The 19602-nt window shown below is 46.3% G+C and overlaps 1 protein-coding gene across 1 annotated transcript in view; it reads left to right on the top strand.

The window, feature by feature from the left end:
• The window catches only part of SLC39A8 (solute carrier family 39 member 8), a 135769-nt gene that overhangs the window by 97746 nt on the left and 18421 nt on the right, over positions 1–19602 (top strand). The window contains exon 7 of the mRNA XM_069743646.1: positions 8670–8854. Coding sequence (XP_069599747.1) covers positions 8670–8854 — 185 coding nt within the window. The remainder of the gene's footprint in view (positions 1–8669; positions 8855–19602) is intronic.

The raw sequence follows: 19602 nt of genomic DNA, 5'->3' as shown, positions 1-19602 counted from the left end.
GATGCCTGTCTGCGGTCACTCCTTCCACTAGGCCTCCACTGACCACACCACTGCTGCCCGTGTACCCCTGGAACCAATTTAAAATTGCCTACAGCCATGTGTTATTATTTTAGGCCTTCGATGCCTGTCTGCGGTGACTCCTTCCACTAGGCCTCCACTGACCACACCACTGCTGCCCGTGTACCCCTGGAACCAATTTAAAATTGCCTACAGCCATGTGTTATTATTTTAGGCCTTCGATGCCTGTCTGCGGTCACTCCTTCCACTAGGCCTCCACTGACCACACCACTGCTGCCCGTGTACCCCTGTAACCAATTTAAAATTGCCTACAGCCATGTGTTATTATTTTAGGCCTTCGATGCCTGTCTGCGGTCACTCCTTCCACTAGGCCTCCACTGACCACACCACTGCTGCCCGTGTACCCCTGGAACCAATTTAAAATTGCCTACAGCCATGTGTTATTATTTTAGGCCTTCGATGCCTGTCTGCGGTGACTCCTTCCACTAGGCCTCCACTGACCACACCACTGCTGCCCGTGTACCCCTGGAACCAATTTAAAATTGCCTACAGCCATGTGTTATTATTTTAGGCCTTCGATGCCTGTCTGCGGTCACTCCTTCCACTAGGCCTCCACTGACCACACCACTGCTGCCCGTGTACCCCTGGAACCAATTTAAAATTGCCTACAGCCATGTGTTATTATTTTAGGCCTTCGATGCCTGTCTGCGGTCACTCCTTCCACTAGGCCTCCACTGACCACACCACTGCTGCCCGTGTACCCCTGGAACCAACATCAGAAAATATAAAAATAAGTATTTTGCTTATAAAAAAGAAAATACTGGAGAGATATCAAATGCAGACATTTTAACATTAAAAACAAACACATACAACAAAAATCTGGTACAGTACTAAAAATGGCCACCAGCTACAATAACTTTCTCCTGCAAGTAGTTAACTGAAAGGTTTTTTCAATTTTAAACACAGATATGGCATCCACCGAGTGTTGTCCTGTCGCGTCTTCTTTATATTATTGCCAAGAAGATGCAAAACAATGAAAATAATAAAATCATTATTTACCAAAAAAATAGAGTAAGTCAAAACCACATTGCAAATAAACATTCATTACAAATAAAGAACCAGGGCTCGTCCGAGGGTGAGTATATACCTAATAAGAATATAATCACCCTCGGACGCGCCCTGCTTCTTTCCGACAGCCTTCCTTCCTAAGAATCAGCCCTTCCGTGGTGTAGAGAGAGGGTTTGTTACACTCCAAGGTGTTCCCCAGGTTGCCTTTCCTGAGCTTCGATCTTCCGGCTCTCGTTTAGTAGTTGTTGGAAACTACGCTGCATTGGGCCTACAAATTGGGTATGGGGTGTAGAGAGATGGTGTGTTCCACTCCAAGGTGTTCCCCAGGTTGCTTTTCCTGAGCTTCGATCTTCCAGCTCTCGTTTAGTAGTTGTTGGAAACTACGCTGCATTAGGCCTACAAATTGGGTATGGGGTGTAGAGAGATGGTGTGTTCCACTGTAGAGAGATGGTGTGTTCCACTCCAAGGTGTTCCCCAGGTTTCCTCTCCATTGCTTCGATCTTCCGGCTCTCGTTTAGTAGTTGTTGGAAACTACGCTGCATTAGGCCTACAAATTGGGTATGGGGTGTAGAGAGATGGTATGTTACACTCCAAGGTGTTCCCCAGGTTTCCTCTCCATTGCTTCGATCTTCCGGCTCTCGTTTAGTAGTTGTTGGAAACTACGCTGCATTAGGCCTACAAATTGGGTATGGGGTGTAGAGAGATGGTGTGTTACACTCCAAGGTGTTCCCCAGGTTTCCTCTCCATTGCTTCGATCTTCCGGCTCTCGTTTAGTAGTTGTTGGAAACTACGCTGCATTGGGCCTACAAATTGGGTATGGGGTGTAGAGAGATGGTGTGTTCCACTCCAAGGTGTTCTCCAGGTTGCCTTTCCTGAGCTTCGATCTTCCGGCTCTCGTTTAGTAGTTGTTGGAAACTACGCTGCATTAGGCCTACAAATTGGGTATGGGGTGTAGAGAGATGGTGTGTTACACTCCAAGGTGTTCCCCAGGTTTCCTCTCCATTGCTTCGATCTTCCGGCTCTCGTTTAGTAGTTGTTAGAAACTACGTTGCATTAGGCCTACAAATTGGGTATGGGGTGTAGAGAGATGGTGTGTTCCACTGTAGAGAGATGGTGTGTTCCACTCCAAGGTGTTCCCCAGGTTTCCTCGCCAATGCTTCGATCATCATGCTCTCGTTTAGTAGTTGTTGGAAACTACGCTGCATTAGGCCTACAAATTGGGTATGGGGTGTAGAGAGATGGTGTGTTCCACTCCAAGGTGTTCTCCAGGTTGCCTTTCCTGAACTTCTATCTTCAGGCTCTCATTAAATTGTGGTTAAACGGAGCAACTGCATTTGGCGTACTAGTTGGTTTGGGGCCTACTATCGGTGTCTGCCGCTCCTTGCTGTTCTCCTGGTTTCCTGTCCTGAAATTCCGTTTTCAGGCGCTCGTTAAGTAGTTGTTAATGTTAGACTGCATTTGGCCTACTAGTTGGGTTGGGGACTACTATCGGTGTCTGCCACTCCTTGCTGTTCTCCTCCACTGAACAAAGCTGTGCCGCCTGTTTACTACTGTTGCCAATTTTGAACTGCATTTCGACTACTTACTGATTTGGGCCTACTCTCTGTGTCAGCCTCTCATTCCAGTTGTCCTCCACTGCAATGCCCCCTGATTAGTCCTGTGTTACTAATTTTGAACTGCATTTAGCCCACTTTATTCTTTGGGCCTATATCTGTGTTTCCTCCTCATCCTGCCCATTGCCCAGCCAGTGATAGATGAGTCTGCTGGTACATTGACCCATAACGCAACATTTCCCGTGCACGCTACACTGCAAGATTGTGACCCTGCTGAAAGTCAGGTCCCCCTTCCCGCATACCATACCACCTTACACGGGGACAAACAGGAAGGTGCAGATGAAAGTGCAGGTTCCTTCATCAGGTGGGGGGAGGAATACTAGTTGGCGACGTCACTGGCACAGGGCCTCTCATGGTACGCAAAAGTGTTGCTGCCGGTGGGAGGCGCCCCCGCCGTGCAAACACACCGCTGTACTTTGAGGGGCCCTGTGCCAGTGCCAATGCCAACGAGTGGGCCCCCCCTGCTTGCTCAGGTTCACAGCACTTGCAAAGTTTAAATACTTACCTCTCCCTGCTCCACTGCCGTGACGTGGTCCAGATTTCCTGGGCCCACTAATTACTTGAACCAGCCCTACCCACCACAACTTTAGCCAAATGACCCCCAATTTCAAATGCCTTCCAATTATTATAAGGTAAATTACGCTTGACAAGCTTCATTAAGAAGAATGGATGGTTTTGACATTAAAATGGGCACTCTAGGTGTTTTCCTGGCCCCCACTCACTGCCGACTATGCTGCCCCATTGACTTGCATTGGGTTTTGTGTTTCGGTCGATCCCGACTTTACATCATAATCGGCCGATTTCACTCGACCCGACTTTTGAGATAGTCGGGTTTCGCGAAACCCGGCTCGACTCTAAAAAGGTCAAGGTCGCTCAACTCTAGTGGCTGCTGCTTCACTGAGGGTCATGTCCCAGTGTCCATCATTTTCCAGAAGTTCTTTTCTTTGGCAAGCATCCCTGAATGTTTCACACACATGGCCTTCGATGGTCTTCAGGTCAGAAAATGATGTAGGGCCTTTGACAACATGAAGTAACATGCGCAGGTAGAAGCACTCTGCATTTGACGGATGGACAGGGTAGACGCGACCAAGAGTATCAGTTGCTTTCACCCTTGGATAGCCTTCAATATCAAGCCCCCATTTCCTCCATTCCAGTGTTTTTCTCAAGGCACTCCAAGTGTAGTACTTTGGTAAATCACAGTAGAGAATTGTTTTTGCAAAAGGATCTTGTTGACACAGCTCAAAAAATGCCAAGAGGGTGGTCTTAGGTGGTCTTAGGAGCTGCTGCAAGTTTGCTGGTTTAAAGTAAATTCTCTGTCCATTTTCCAAGTGCACACTCAGATGCACAACTCTCTCATGAATGGAGAATCCTAGTATTCTCCAAACAGCTTCATTGCTGCTTATGTACCTGCCCATCTGGAATGCCTCCACTTCATCAATAATAGGTCCATTTTTCTGGAGTTCAAAAACTGCTTGATCACTTCCTTTGTGGACATATTTGCAGATATACTTGATTGATTTCACAGAGTGGCAAGATTCGACATTTATGTGGGCCGGTTTTCAATTTCTATCTCTTGGAGTGATGATCCAACACGCATTTTGAGTTTTGCTGTGAAACCACCATCCCCTGGCTTTCTTCTTCTGTAGACTGGATATCCATTTTGTCCTGTTTGGGTTTCTTGGACCAGGGATCGTGGGTAATGCTTTGAACACCTGCCATCATACAGGGAGAATTTTTGTTGAGCCTCCCACACGGACCATGGATCATGTTTTTTGTATTGGTATCAAACAGCAGTGGGTCAATCTGAAGGTCTGGCAATTCGGCACTGATGATATTGTCAATTTCGGTAGGCTGTATTTTTTGCTACAGCCAGATCAAGATGTGGGCGTGAGGAAGGCCTCTTTTTTGCCATTCAACTGAATACTTCCACACTGCATCTCACCATAAATATGTGATTTTGCGATGAGCAAAAAGGTCATGGCGATTCACTGTTTTTTGGCCCGGCAACAGGTGCCCTCCAATTTCCTCCCAGGCAGGATTGCAAGTAAAGGTGATGAAAAGATCTGGACGGCCATACTTTTTCAGATAAGTCATTGCATCCTGTGTGTATTCATGCATGTGTCGTGGGTGTCCAGTGACAGTTGATGGAAGAATAACAATTTTCCCCAACTCTTTTGGATCAGCATCATTTGCAACAGCATCTCTAAGGTGAATATATTCCTCTGCCCTGAGCTTCTTTTGATTTAGCCGGATATATAAAAGACATTCACTCTCAATCTTTGCATGCATGTCAACAATAAATTGGTGGAAGAGGTGTTTACATATCTAGATGTGATTTTCCTCTGCAAATCTTGTCATGATCCTATATGCATAGAAGTCCATGGCAGACACTTTTTTTCCTGAAGGGTTGCCAGTTGTAGGACCAGTCTGAGGTATTCCAAAGTGATAGCCATCCTGTCCCTGCCAAAAGATGATTGGATATTGCAGACCATCATAAGACCTGTGAGTTTCTGCTACTCGTTGCAAACTATTGTTCCTTTTCGGAAGCACACGGCTTTGAAAATCATTACCTACAATCAAGATGGCTACCTCATCAAATGTGGGAGCATTGAAACGTCGCTGATGTTCACCTTGTGGTGTTTTGTCAGCTTGAATGACAACCTTGTAATCGTCATTTGGCATGGATTCAAGTGCAGTCTTGAAAAGTTGAACATATGGATTGTTGGAGTGAAGGAATTGCTGCAAAATAGTGACAATATCAAGGGGAGTATTGTGTTAGGAATTAAAGAGCATCTCCGCTGAGCTTCTGCTTCTGCATTTTTCATGAAGAGTTGAAGAAATTGAGGTTCTTCTCCTTGTAATGGAAGCAGTGAGCCAATTGAGTGGTAAACCTGTCCTTGAACTTTAATGGAAGCAGTGAGCCAATTGAGTGGTAAACCTGTCCTTGAACTTTAAATGTCTGCATAAATCCTGTTGTAAACATTTATTTTGTTGCACCAAATTATGTAATTTGGAAGCAGGAGTTGTACTTCCTGATGTTGTCCAAGAAATGCTTTGATATTGTACTGGTACCTGTCATCAGAGACTTTAGGGGATCTGGTGGTGACAGGGAAGGTGGAAGTTTTATCTTGCCATTTGCACAGTATAAAACTGGCGGTTCATCTTTCCATTTCAGGGCACTGCAGTACATGCAGACCACATCCATTTTTCCTATCTGAATTTGAGGATCATCCTGTCTGACTGGTAACAAAAGGCAGCATGTTTCAAATCTCCAACCATTTCCTGTGCCCTGGTGGAAGAAATAGCAATTCTCTTAGTGGCAAGTCGGCCTTCTCTCTGCTGAGATGACTCATTGACCCTTGAGGAAGCAGCTCTTCTTCTCTTATCTGCAAGCCTCACTTCCCTCTCCTCAGAAAGTTCATTGGCTCTTGAGGAAACAGTTCTTGTTCTCTTGTCTGCAAGCCTCGCTTCCCTCTCCTCAGAAAGTTCATTGGCTCTTGAGGAAACAGTTCTTGTTCTCTTGTCTGCAAGCCTCACTTCCCTCTCCTCAGAAAGTTCATTGGCCCTTGAGGAAGCAGCTCTTGTTTTCATGTCTGCAAGCCTCACTTCCATCTCCTCAGAAAGTTTATTGGCTCTTGAGGAAGCAGCTCTTGTTTTCATGTCTGCAAGCCTCGCTTCCCTCTCCTCAGAAAGTTCACTGGCCCTTGAGGAAGCAGCTCTTGTTCTCTTGTCTGCAAGCCTCACTTCGCACTGCTCAGAAAGTTCATTGGCTCTTGAGGAAGCAGCTGCTGTTCTCATGTGTGCCAGCCTTGTTTCTCGGTCTTCACATTTTTCATTAGCCCGTAGTGCAGCTTTTCTTTTTGCATCAGCTGACATTCATGCCATGGAATTCCTTTTCTTATGAGGCACTATTGTGGTAAAAATAGTCTGTAACTGGCAGTTTCTATATCCGCTTACATAGAGGTAATGTGACTGACATCAGCCTTTCCACCAACACACCCTAACTGACATGCTATTACCTCACACAAACTTTGTTATACTGAGAATGTCCTTTGTTGCCTATATTAACCAATCAGCGCTCAGATTAATTAACTGTAGCAAAATAAAAGCTGAGCTGTGATTGGTTGCTATTGGCAGCCTGATAAATCCTCAGCCAACAGGAAGCCCTCCCCCTTCGCAGTATATATTAACTCACACATACACATAATAGACAGGTCATGTGACTGACAGCTGCCGTATTTCCTATATGGTACATTTGTTGCTCTTGTAGTTTGTCTGCTTATTAATCAGATTTTTATTTTTGAAGGATAATACCAGACTTGTGTGTGTGTTAGGGCGAATTTCATGTGTCAAGTTGTGTGTGTTAAGTTGCGTGTGGCGACATGCATGTAGCGACTTTTGTGAGATGAGTTTTGTGTGGCGACATGCGTGTAGCAACTTTTTGTGTGTCGAGTGGCATGTGACAGGTTAGTGTAGCAAGTTGTGTGCAGCAAGTTTTGCGCATGGCGAGTTTTGCGCGTGGCGAGTTTTATGTGGTGCGTTTTGAGTATGTGCAAGTTTTGTGTGAGGCAACTTTTGCATGTGTTGCAACTGTTGTGCATGTGTCAATTTTTCTGCGTGTGCAAGTTTTGCATGTGGCGAGTTTTCCAGGAGATGAGTTTTGCACGTGTGGCGAGTTTTGCGTGAGCCTAGTTTTGCATGTGGCGAATTTTGCGCGTGGCGAGTTTTGAGTGGCGACTTTTGTGTTTCGACTTTTATGTGGCGAGGTTGGTGTATGTGTGGTGAAATGTGTGCTGAGGGTGGTATATGTGTTCAAGCACGTGGCAGTGTGTGGCACATTTTGTGTGTGTGTTCATATCCCCGTGTGTGGTGAGTATCCCATGCCGGGGCCCCACCTTAGCAATTGTCCGGTATATACTCTTTGGTGCCATCGCTCTCATTCTTTAAGTCCCCCTTGTTCACATCTGTCAGCTGTCAATTTGCCTCCAACACTTTTCCTTTCACTTTTTCCCCATTATGTAGATAGGGGCAAAATTGTTTGGTGAATTGGAAAGCGCGAGGTTAAAATTTCGCCTCACAACATAGCCTATGATGCTCTCGGGGTCCAGACTTGTGACTGTGGAAAATTATGTGGCTGTAGCTGCGACGGTGCAGATGCCAATCCAGGACGTACACACATACATACATACATATATACATACACACTCATTCAGCGTTATATATTAGATAGCACAGGCGGCAGGTGAGGAATACCCCCATCATCCGCTCCTGCTGTCACTGTTATTAGTGGTAGCAGGTGTAGGTTGATGGGAGTAATAATCCCAAAAGCCCCTACCTGCTGTCATTGTTCTGACATGAATATAACTCTCATCATTGCTGGCAGAGCAGGGGAGAATGATGAGAGCCGTCTTCTTCAGCACCCGGCGTCGGTGAACATCGCTTACTGTACCACTTCTTCCCCGGCGCCCATGTGTGTCAAACAGATGACATCCATGTGTGCTTGTTGTGAGCACGTGTGAGGGACATTTTGCGGCCTGTGCTGATGGGAAAAAACAGACATGTCTACGTGTGGGGCACACAGACACACGGTCCATGGATACACACTGACGTGCACAGGCCCATTCTTTTGAATGGGTCTATGTGTGTCAGTGTCTCCCTTACGTGTGAAAACTGTCACCACACGTACCGGAAACATGAATGTGTAAAAGAGGCCTAAAGGTGGGATTTTTACAGTAGAGCAGGATGGCATGTAAACTTTTAGTTAATACGAATTACTGCATTTTCCAGGAAGCTATTAACAACAATAATAATAATAATAATAACAATAATAATAATAATAATAACAGCAACATGTTTTCAATGTTTACAGACATAAATACTCATCATGCAAAGGTAAAAAAAGTATAAAAACATAAACAATACATAATATGTATGTATTATATCTTACCTGTTACATGTTCTTATTTTCAGGTGATTTTGCGATCTTGATAAGTTCCGGAATGAGTATTCCCCAGGCATTATTCTTCAACTTTGCTTCCGCATGTTCATGTTATCTTGGAATGATAGTTGGGATTGTAGTAGGAAACAACTTTCAACCTAATGTTATATTTGGAATCGCTGGAGGAATGTTTCTGTACATAGGACTGGCAGATATGGTAAGATGTAAAGTGTTTTAAAAGTTGAAAGGGGTTGTCCATTATTTTAAAATTGAGAACCTATCCCTGAGATAGGTAATTGATATCAGATTAGTGAGGGTGTGACGTCCAACACTCCCAAACTCCCATAATCAGTTGTTTAAGGTGTCAGTGGCTGTCGGATGTGATCAGAGCAGCACATCTCCATCAACTGTATACTGGCAGCAGTGGGATACTGAAGATCCTCTCCTATTTATCTCAATAGGGACGGATGTGCAGTACCTAGCCGCGTCCACCATATAGTTGAGGGAGCTGTGCAGCTCCGTAACTGATAACTAGAGATAAGCGAATGTGTTTGGAAAACGCTCGCCAATCTCAAATTCAGCACGAACGTATCACATTTGGATTCCTGTTTGCTTTCACGAGGATTTGTACTCAAAGTTGGCAAAGGTCAGTCACAATTTGGTAAATCATCGCATTTCCAATAATGCTTTTGAATGACTTTGGCTAGTATAGTGGTGCTGAATAATAAGCGTGGGTGACAGGGGGATGTGTTTGATGAGGAGAGGGCATGCAAAGAGGTTAAAGGAGCGTCTGAAGAGATTACGGAGCGGCGTTCACTTTTTTTTTTAATTCCCTTAATTATATGTGTGTTGATTTTGGCAACCAGTCAGGGCATAGAAACCATCCACAAGGTCTTCTGTGATTGGTTACTGAAGTCACATGTCCCTGACCATATAAAAAGCGGACATCTTGTTTTGCTGGCGCCATTTGCTCCATGTTACAGTGCAGAGAGGTCGATCCTGCACCAGTGCTGTTGCTGAGTGGACAAGTGAACTTGTCCTGAAATCGATCTTCCAGCATCAAAGTAGATTGTGATACTCCAAATCGTTTGTGCTAAAACTGTGTTTCAGTGGCAAATCAGAAGGCCAGATTTCCACTTAAAAATTGTTAGGCATAACATTGTTGTTCAGGCACACTATATAGGAAAATAAATAGTGATTGTTCATTTAGTGACAGGTGACTAACAGCTGTGGGCCTAAGGTTGTGAAACAGCACCGTGCAAGAGGGGAAGGCTACTTACAGCAAGAGTGGGAAAAAGCGAGGTCGTGGTGTAAGGGGGAATAGGCTTGGTGTTTGATGTGTATGTGGGTTAGGTGTTAATGTGAATGAAAGTTCAACTGAACTTGAACTTTGTCCTATCCAAAGACCACTGACAACTTCTGTTACTGCCCGGCCTACTTGACTCCCTTTCTTTGGTAACCGCACATCGGTACGCCTTGTAGATGAGGCTCAGAAAGAGCATGTGCTCCAGTGGATGGCAAGCAAGTGATGCATAAAGTGGCCTCTCCTCCTCTTCTTCCACCTTAGCATCACACGCAGCACAATCCTCAGAGGTGGCACCCAAATCACCCTTGTTTCCCCCTGCGTCAAAAATTTCCAAACGCCCAACGACGAAAACATCACCCGTTCCCTGAAAAAATCTATGTCTGCCAGGGCGCACTTCACCACTGACACCTGGATAAGTAAACATGGGCAGGGTCGTTACATCTCGCTCACTGAATATAAAGGTACTGTCACACTAGACGATATCGCTAGCGATCCGTGACGTTGCAGCGTCCTCGCTAGCGATATCGTCCAGTGTGACAGGCAGCAGCGATCAGGCCCCTGCTGGGAGATCGCTGGTCGGGGAAGAAAGTCCAGAACTTTATTTCGTCGCTGGACTCCCCGTAGACATCGCTGAATCGGCGTGTGTGACACTGATTCAGCGATGTCTTCACTGGTAACCAGGGTAAACATCGGGTAACTAAGCGCAGGGCCCTGGTTACCAGCGTAAAAAAACAAACAGTACATACTTACATTCAGCTGTCTGTCCCTTGCCGTCTGGTCCCTGCACTGACTGCTGGCCGTAAAGTGAAAGCAGAGCACAGCCACAGCGGTGATTCACCGCTGTGTGACTCACCGCTGTGCTGTGCTTTCACTTTCACTTTACGGCTAGCAGTCAGTGCAGGAACCAGACGGCAAGGGACAGACAGCTGAATGTAAGTATGTACTGTTTGTTTTTTTACGCTGGTAACCAGGGTAAACATCGGGTTACTAAGCGCGGCCCTGCGCTTAGTTACCCGATGTTTACCCTGGTTACCGGGGACCTCGGGATCGTTGGTCGCTGGAGAGCTGTCTGTGTGACAGCTCTCCAGCGACCAAACAGCGACGCTGCAGCGATCCGGATCGTTGTCGGTATCGCTGCAGCGTCGCTAAGTGTGACGGTACCTTAAGAGACTGGGAATGAAAGAAGCACAATAGGGTGTTATCCCATAACAATGGAGTGTCAATGGAAGTGGATCCACTCACCTGATATGGTTGCTCCAAAGCAACGTGTAACTGGCATATATAAATCAGCTGCTGCAAGGACACCAGTAGCTGGATGGACCGAACAGAATGAAGAAACCGAGAAGAGGGTGTCACTCATGGGCTGCTGCTGATGGGTCGACAATGTATCCAATAGAGCATATTAAAAGCTTTCATGTACAGGTTTATAGAGTCAACGTGTTTTGAGGTCATGCAGGACCTCTTCATCAGGACAAAAGTATAGGTTTTCATCAGCAGCGCTTGAATCACACCCTCTTTCCGGTTTCTTCATCTCATCAACAGGGCACTGGGTGACTCTGGTGGCTGTGGGGGCAGGCGGTGAAGGGGCTGATCCACAAGTCTGTGAATCCCCAAGTCTTGCTGGACAAATCTCTGTATCTAATAGTTCGTCCCCTGCTACTGCCTCTTCCACCTCTTCGATGGCCTCCACCTGTGCCCTCAACCTCTCCCTTAATCAGACACGCGTTCTAACAGTGCAGATAGAATCTCCCCCACCTCCGTACTGTGCAGCCATGGCTCACCACAATAAGGCAGTGACTAAAGTAATATGCCTTAGAGATCAAAGTCACACAGCCCAAGAGTTGTGGACAGGTATCCAGGTCGAGTGAGAGCAATGGCTGTCTCCACTAAACCAGGAGCCAGGGAAGGCCATGTGCGATAACGGTGCAAACCTGGTGGCAGCCCTACACTGTGGCAACCTTACACACGTGCCTTGCATGGCTCATGTCCTCAACCTGATGGTACAGCAATTTCCCTGCCACTATCCAGGCCTGAATGCGCTGCTGCAGAGAGCACAGTCACTGTGTGTTCACTTCTAACAATCGCACCCTGCAGGTCATCAACTTGTATCGTTACAGAGATCTATCGGCCTACCGGTTAACCATTTAATTAGTGATGTTCTGACATGGTGTGATTCCACTCTGCACATGTTGCAGAGGCTCTGGCAGCAGCAATGAGCCCTGGTGCAGTATGTCCTTTTGCACAGCCTGGGCCAACGCAGTCTGGATGTGGTGCAAATCACGCTTGCAGAGTTCACAGGTGAAGGACCTCTGCACCCTTCTGCACAGTTTTAAAATGGCTACTGTTGTGAATTCTGTGGCCAAGCTCCCTCCTGTGGATGAGAGTGGTACTGCGGCTTCTGAGTTTCCTTCCTCAGGTGATGAGGTTAAGTCGTTAGGTGCTGCTCTATTTAACTCCACCTGGTGCTTTGATCCTGGCCTCCAGTCAATGTTCTAGTATTGGTCTTGCTTCCTCCTGGATCGTTCCTGTGGCCTGTTTATCCTGCATAAGCTAAGTTTTGCTTGTGTTATTTTTGTTTGTTTTTTATTTTCTGTTCAGCTTGCTATATTGGTTTTTCTTGCTTGCTGGAAGCTCTGAGACGCAGAGGGAGCACCTCCGTACCGTTAGTCGGTGCTGAGGGTCTTTTTGCCCCTCTGCGTGGTTGTTTGTAGGTTTTTGTGTTGACCGCAAAGCTATCTTTCCTATCCTCGGTCTATTCAGTAAGTCGGGCCTCACTTTGCTAAATCTATTTCATCTCTGTGTTTGTATTTTCATCTTACTCACAGTCATTATATGTGGGGGGCTGCCTTTTCCTTTGGGGAATTTCTCTGAGGCAAGGTAGGCTTATTTTTCTATCTTCAGGGCTAGTTAGTTTCTCAGGCTGTGCTGAGTTGCATAGGGAGCGTTAGGCGCAATCCACGGCTACCTCTAGTGTGGTGTGTTAGGATTAGGGATTGCGGTTAGCAGAGTTCCCACGTCTCAGAGCTCGTCCTTTGTTTTTGGTAATTGTCAGGTCACTTTGTGTGCTCTGAACTTCAATGTCCATTGTGGTTCTGAATTACCTGTTCATAACAGTACTGGAGGCCCAAAGTACTAATGCTTCTCAATAGAGGGAAAAGAGAAGTTCTGAGACCATTTTTTTTTTATTTGCACTGTGTTCTGTCTTTCTTTTCCCCTTTACATCAGGGTGGTTCAGAACACAGGTGTGGACATGGACATTCAAGGTCTGTTCTCTTTGATGGATAATCTCGCTATAAATGTACAGAATATTCAAGATTTAGTGGTTCAGAATCCTATGTTAGAACCTAAAATTCCTATTCCTGAGTTATTTTCTGGAGATAGAGCTAAGTTTTTGAATTTTAAAAATAATTGTAAACTATTTCTGGCTTTGAAACCCCGCTCCTCTGGTGACCCAGTTCAACAAGTTAAGATCATTATTTCTTATTTACGTGGTGACCCTCAAGACTGGGCATTTTCCCTTGCGCCAGGAGATCCTGCATTATGTAATATTGATGCGTTTTTTCTGGCGCTCGGATTGCTGTACGACGAACCAAATTCAGTGGATCAGGCAGAGAAAAATTTGCTGGCTCTGTGTCAGGGTCAGGATGAGATAAAGATTTATTGTCAGAAGTTTAGAAAGTGGTCCGTGCTCACTCAATGGAATGAATGTGCGCTGGCAGCTATTTTCAGAAAGGGTCTCTCTGAAGCCCTTAAGGATGTCATGGTGGGATTTCCTATGCCTGCTGGTCTGAATGAGTCTATGTCTTTGGCCATTCAGATCGGTCGACGCTTGCTCGAGCGTAAATCTGTGCACCATTTGGCGGTATTATCTGAGCATGAACCTGAGCCTATGCAGTGCGATAGGACTTTGACCAGAGCTGAAAGGCAAGAACACAGACGTCAGAATGGGCTGTGTTTCTACTGTGGTGATTCCACTCATGCTATCTCCGATTGTCCTAAGCGCACTAAGCGGTTCGCTAGGTCTGCCACCATTGGTACGGTGCAGTCGAAATTTCTTTTGTCCGTTACTTTGATCTGCTCTTTGTCTTCCTATTCTGTCATGGCATTTGTGGATTCAGGCGCTGCCCTGAATTTGATGGACTTGGAGTTTGCTAGGCGCTGTGGGTTTGTCTTGGAGCCCTTGCAGTGTCCTATTCCATTGAGAGGAATTCATGCTACGCCTTTGGCCAAGAATAAGCCTCAGTATTGGACCCAGCTGACCATGTGCATGGCTCCTGCGCACCAGGAGGATATTCGCTTTCTGGTGTTGCATAATCTGCATGATGTGGTCGTGTTGGGATTGCCATGGCTACAAGTCCATAACCCAGTATTAGATTGGAAATCAATGTCTGTGTCCAGCTGGGGTTGTCAGGGGGTACATGGTGATGTTCCATTTCTGTCTATCTCATCATCCACCCCTTCTGAGGTCCCAGAGTTCTTGTCTGATTACCGGGATGTATTCGATGAGCCCAAGTCCAATGCCCTACCTCCGCATAGGGATTGTGATTGTGCTATCGATTTGATTCCTGGTAGTAAGTTTCCTAAGGGTCAACTGTTTAATTTATCTGTACCTGAGCACGCCGCTATGCGGAGTTACGTGAAGGAGTCTTTGGAGAAGGGTCATATTCGCCCGTCATCGTCGCCATTGGGAGCGGGGTTCTTTTTTGTGGCCAAGAAGGATGGTTCGCTGAGACCTTGTATTGATTACCGCCTTCTAAATAAAATTACGGTCAAATTTCAGTACCCCTTGCCGCTGCTGTCTGATTTGTTTGCTCGGATTAAGGGGGCTAGTTGGTTCACCAAGATAGATCTTCGTGGTGCGTATAATCTTGTGCGTATTAAACGGGGCGATGAATGGAAAACAGCATTTAATACGCCCAAAGGCCATTTGAGTACCTGGTTATGCCATTCGGACTTTCTAATGCTCCATCAGTGTTTCAGTCCTTTATGCATGACATCTTCCGAGAGTACCTGGATAAATTCCTGATTGTATACTTGGATGATATTTTGGTCTTCTCGGATGATTGGGAGTCTCATGTGAAGCAGGTCAGAATGGTGTTCCAGGTCCTGCGTGCTAATTCTTTGTTTGTGAAGGGGTCAAAGTGTCTCTTTGGTGTTCAGAAGATTTCATTTTTGGGGTTCATTTTTTCTCCTTCTACTATCGAGATGGACCCTGTTAAAGTTCAGGCCATTTATGATTGGACTCAGCCAACATCTCTGAAGAGTCTGCAGAAGTTCCTGGGCTTTGCTAATTTTTATCGTCGCTTCATCACTAATTTTTCTAGCATTGCTAAACCGTTGACTGATTTAACCAAGAAGGGTGCTGATGTGGTCAATTGGTCTTCTGCTGCTGTGGAAGCTTTTCAGGAGTTGAAGCGTCGTTTTTCTTCTGCCCCTGTGTTGTGCCAACCAGATGTTTCGCTTCCGTTCCAGGTCGAGGTTGATGCTTCCGAAATTGGAGCAGGGGCTGTTTTGTTGCAGAGAAGTTCTGATTGCTCGGTGATGAAACCATGCGCCTTCTTTTCCAGGAAATTTTCGCCTGCTGAGCGAAATTATGATGTTGGCAATCGAGAGTTGCTAGCCATGAAGTGGGCATTCGAGGAGTGGCGTCATTGGCTTGAAGGAGCTAAGCATCGCGTGGTGGTCTTGACTGATCACAAAAACTTGACTTATCTCGAGTCTGCCAAACGGTTGAATCCTAGACAGACTCGTTGGTCGCTGTTTTTCTCCCGTTTTGACTTTGTGGTTTCGTACCTTCCGGGCTCTAAAAATGTGAAGGCGGATGCCCTGTCTAGGAGTTTTGTGCCCGATTCTCCGGGTTTGCCTGAGCCGACGGGTATTCTCAAAGAGGGGGTAATTTTGTCTGCCATCTCCCCTGATTTGCGGCGGGTGCTGCAAAAATTTCAGGCTAATAGACCTGACCGTTGCCCAGCGGAGAAACTGTTTGTCCCTGATAGGTGGACGAATAAAGTTATCTCTGAGGTTCATTGTTCGGTGTTGGCTGGTCATCCTGGAATCTTTGGTACCAGAGATTTGGTGGCTAGATCCTTTTGGTGGCCGTCTCTGTCGCGGGATGTGCGTTCTTTTGTGCAGTCCTGTGGGATTTGTGCTCGGGCTAAGCCCTGCTGTTCTCGTGCCAGTGGGTTGCTTTTGCCCTTGCCGGTCCCGAAGAGGCCTTGGACACATATCTCTATGGATTTTATTTCGGATCTCCCCGTCTCTCAAAGAATGTCGGTCATTTGGGTGGTTTGTGATCGCTTCTCTAAGATGGTCCATTTGGTGCCCTTGTCTAAATTGCCTTCCTCCTCTGATTTGGTGCCGTTGTTTTTCCAGCATGTGGTTCGTTTACATGGCATTCCAGAGAACATCGTTTCTGACAGAGGTTCCCAGTTTGTTTCGAGGTTTTGGCGAGCCTTTTGTGCTAGGATGGGCATTGATTTGTCTTTTTCTTCGGCTTTCCATCCTCAGACAAATGGCCAGACTGAACGAACCAATCAGACCTTGAAAACATATCTGAGATGTTTTGTTTCTGCTGATCAGGATGATTGGGTGTCCTTTTTGCCTTTGGCTGAGTTCGCCCTTAATAATCGGGCCAGCTCGGCTACTTTGGTTTCGCCGTTTTTCTGCAATTCTGGGTTCCACCCTCGTTTCTCTTCAGGGCAGGTTGAGTCTTCGGACTGTCCTGGTATGGATACTGTGGTGGATAGGTTGAAGCAGATTTGGACTCATGTAGTGGACAATTTGACTTTGTCCCAGGAGAAGGCTCAACGTTTCGCTAACCGCAGGCGCTGTGTGGGTCCCCGACTTCGTGTTGGGGATTTGGTTTGGTTGTCATCTCGTTATATTCCTATGAAGGTTTCCTCTCCTAAATTTAAGCCTCGTTTCATTGGTCCATATAGGATTTTTGAGGTTCTTAATCCTGTGTCTTTTCGTTTGACTCTTCCAGCTTCTTTTTCCATCCATAACGTGTTCCATAGGTCATTGTTGCGGAGATACGTGGCACCTGTGGTTCCATCTATTGATCCTCCTGCTCCGGTTTTGGTTGAAGGGGAGTTGGAGTATATAGTTGAGAAGGTTTTGGATTCTCGTGTTTCGAGACGGAAACTCCAGTATCTGGTTAAGTGGAAAGGTTATGGTCAGGAAGATAATTCCTGGGTCTTTGCCTCTGATGTCCATGCTGCCGATCTGGTTCGTGCCTTTCATGTGGCTCATCCTGGTCGGCCTGGGGGCTCTGGTGAGGGTTCGGTGACCCCTCCTCAAGGGGGGGGTACTGTTGTGAATTCTGTGGCCAAGCTCCTTCCTGTGGATGAGAGTGGTACTGCGGCTTCTGAGTTTCCTTCCTCAGGTGATGAGGTTAAGTCGTTAGGTGCTGCTCTATTTAACTCCACCTGGTGCTTTGATCCTGGCCTCCAGTCAATGTTCTAGTATTGGTCTTGCTTCCTCCTGGATCATTCCTGTGGCCTGTCTATCCTGCATAAGCTAAGTTTTGCTTGTGTTATTTTTTTTTTTTTCTGTCCAGCTTGCTATATTGGTTTTTCTTGCTTGCTGGAAGCTCTGAGACGCAGAGGGAGCACCTCCGTACCGTTAGTCGGTGCGGAGGGTCTTTTTGCCCCTCTGCGTGGTTGTTCGTAGGTTTTTGTGTTGACCGCAAAGCTATCTTTCCTATCCTCGGTCTATTCAGTAAGTCGGGCCTCACTTTGCTAAATCTATTTCATCTCTGTGTTTGTATTTTCATCTTACTCACAGTCATTATATGTGGGGGGCTGCCTTTTCCTTTGGGGAATTTCTCTGAGGCAAGGTAGGCTTATTTTTCTATCTTCAGGGCTAGTTAGTTTCTCAGGCTGTGCCGAGTTGCATAGGGAGCGTTAGGCGCAATCCACGGCTACCTCTAGTGTGGTGTGTTAGGATTAGGGATTGCGGTTAGCAGAGTTCCCACGTCTCAGAGCTCGTCCTTTGTTTTTGGTAATTGTCAGGTCACTTTGTGTGCTCTGAACTTCAATGTCCATTGTGGCTCTGAATTACCTGTTCATAACAGGCTACTAAGATAGTTAGCACTGATGATGCCATCATAAGCATCACTATTCTGGTCATCTACATGCTGGAGCACACTTTGAATAGTTTGCGTGAGGAGGTCATGGTTCCAGAGGATGAGTTGGAAGCAGAGGAGAATGTGGAAGTGACAACAAAATCTCAAATTTCCAGACTGTCGTCGCACTGGTGGGAGGGTGGCTTACAGCAATCAATGGAGACTCATGGTACCAGTCAAACTATTAGTGAAGATGTAGGAGCCAATGAACAAATTGAGGAGGATGAGATGACAGACAGGAGAGTCTGGAGATGAAGGGGATAATGATACGCTCTGTTTTCCGTGGTTGGCGGGAGGGAATGGAGGAAGCAACCTTGAGTTTTACCCCGCCACCAACACAGCATGGACCTCATGGAAGTGCTCAACACAAGTGCACCTTCTTGCTGTACTATCTTCAACATGATGCCTGTATTTTTAGGGTTAGAAACAGTGCTGACTACTGGGTTGCCACTATGTTAGATGCACAGTAAATTTAGTCAGATGCTTCCCCCTGGAAAGTGATGCGCTTATGCTGGAGTATCAAAATACGCTTGTAGACAATCTTAAAAGTGCTTTTCACCAAGACAGCATTGAGGCACACAGTGTGCATCCCAGGTTGAAATGTCCAACCCAGTAACGTCAAGGCGTCATCGCCAAAACATTAGCAGCAGCAAAAGCAGCAGCAGTCTAAGTGGAATAAGCAATTTCTGTGAGTCATTTAATACATATTTAGACCAGCCCTTGCACCAGTAGAACAGAGTACAAGTCTCACTCTTTGTAATTGACTGGAGTGGATGGTGTCTTGGGCTCATTATCTATGCCATCAGGGGGGTTTGGACTCTTACATTTTGGTCTTTAAAAATGGAAGAGTGACATGAGCTCACTTGTCATGCCTTGGAGGTTTTATCATGCCTGGCAACCAGAGCTCTCTCAGAACATGTTTTCAGCTCTGCTGGTGGTGTCTTGATGGATAAGCCCATCCGGCTGTCCCCTCAAACTGTCGACTGCCTAACTTTCATCAAAGTGAACAAATCATGGATCTCAGATGACTTTTGCACCTCAGTCGCAGATTGGGCAGACTAGAGATGGTGTTGTTTTTAGTCTCATGTATTGATCTTGCGTTTGTAACAACCCTGCTAGCATTGCTGCATGGCCTCCCACCCCCCACCTGCATTACACTCAAACTCACTTACTTCTCTGGGCCTTGTTGTGACTTCTCTCTGCTGCCAGCTCCATGCTGTGTGCCTCATGTCTGCTGTTTGCTCTGTGCATGCTCTGTGTGCATAGGGGGGTGGAGATGGCAACTCCTGTGTTTTATTGAGTCTGTGTGCACCTTGCTAAGGTGTCCCCAGTCAATTGCAATGAGGCTTCCTGTATTTAAGAGATCCCCACCCATTGGTGGGGGCCTGTGCAACTTACTCCCTCAATAAGTTCTTAGCTGCTGAGGTGCCAGGCCCTGTCTCTGTTACTCTTGTGTCCGCCATCCAGTGGGGCATTGTACCCTGGTCTCTGTCCTGTGTTTGCCACTCAGTGGGGCTTAGTACCCTGGCTTGTG

This window comes from Ranitomeya imitator, chromosome 1 (genome assembly GCF_032444005.1).
Source record: "Ranitomeya imitator isolate aRanImi1 chromosome 1, aRanImi1.pri, whole genome shotgun sequence".
In the NCBI taxonomy this organism is placed as follows: domain Eukaryota; kingdom Metazoa; phylum Chordata; class Amphibia; order Anura; family Dendrobatidae; genus Ranitomeya; species Ranitomeya imitator.
This window is presented reverse-complemented; position numbering and strand designations above follow the sequence as displayed.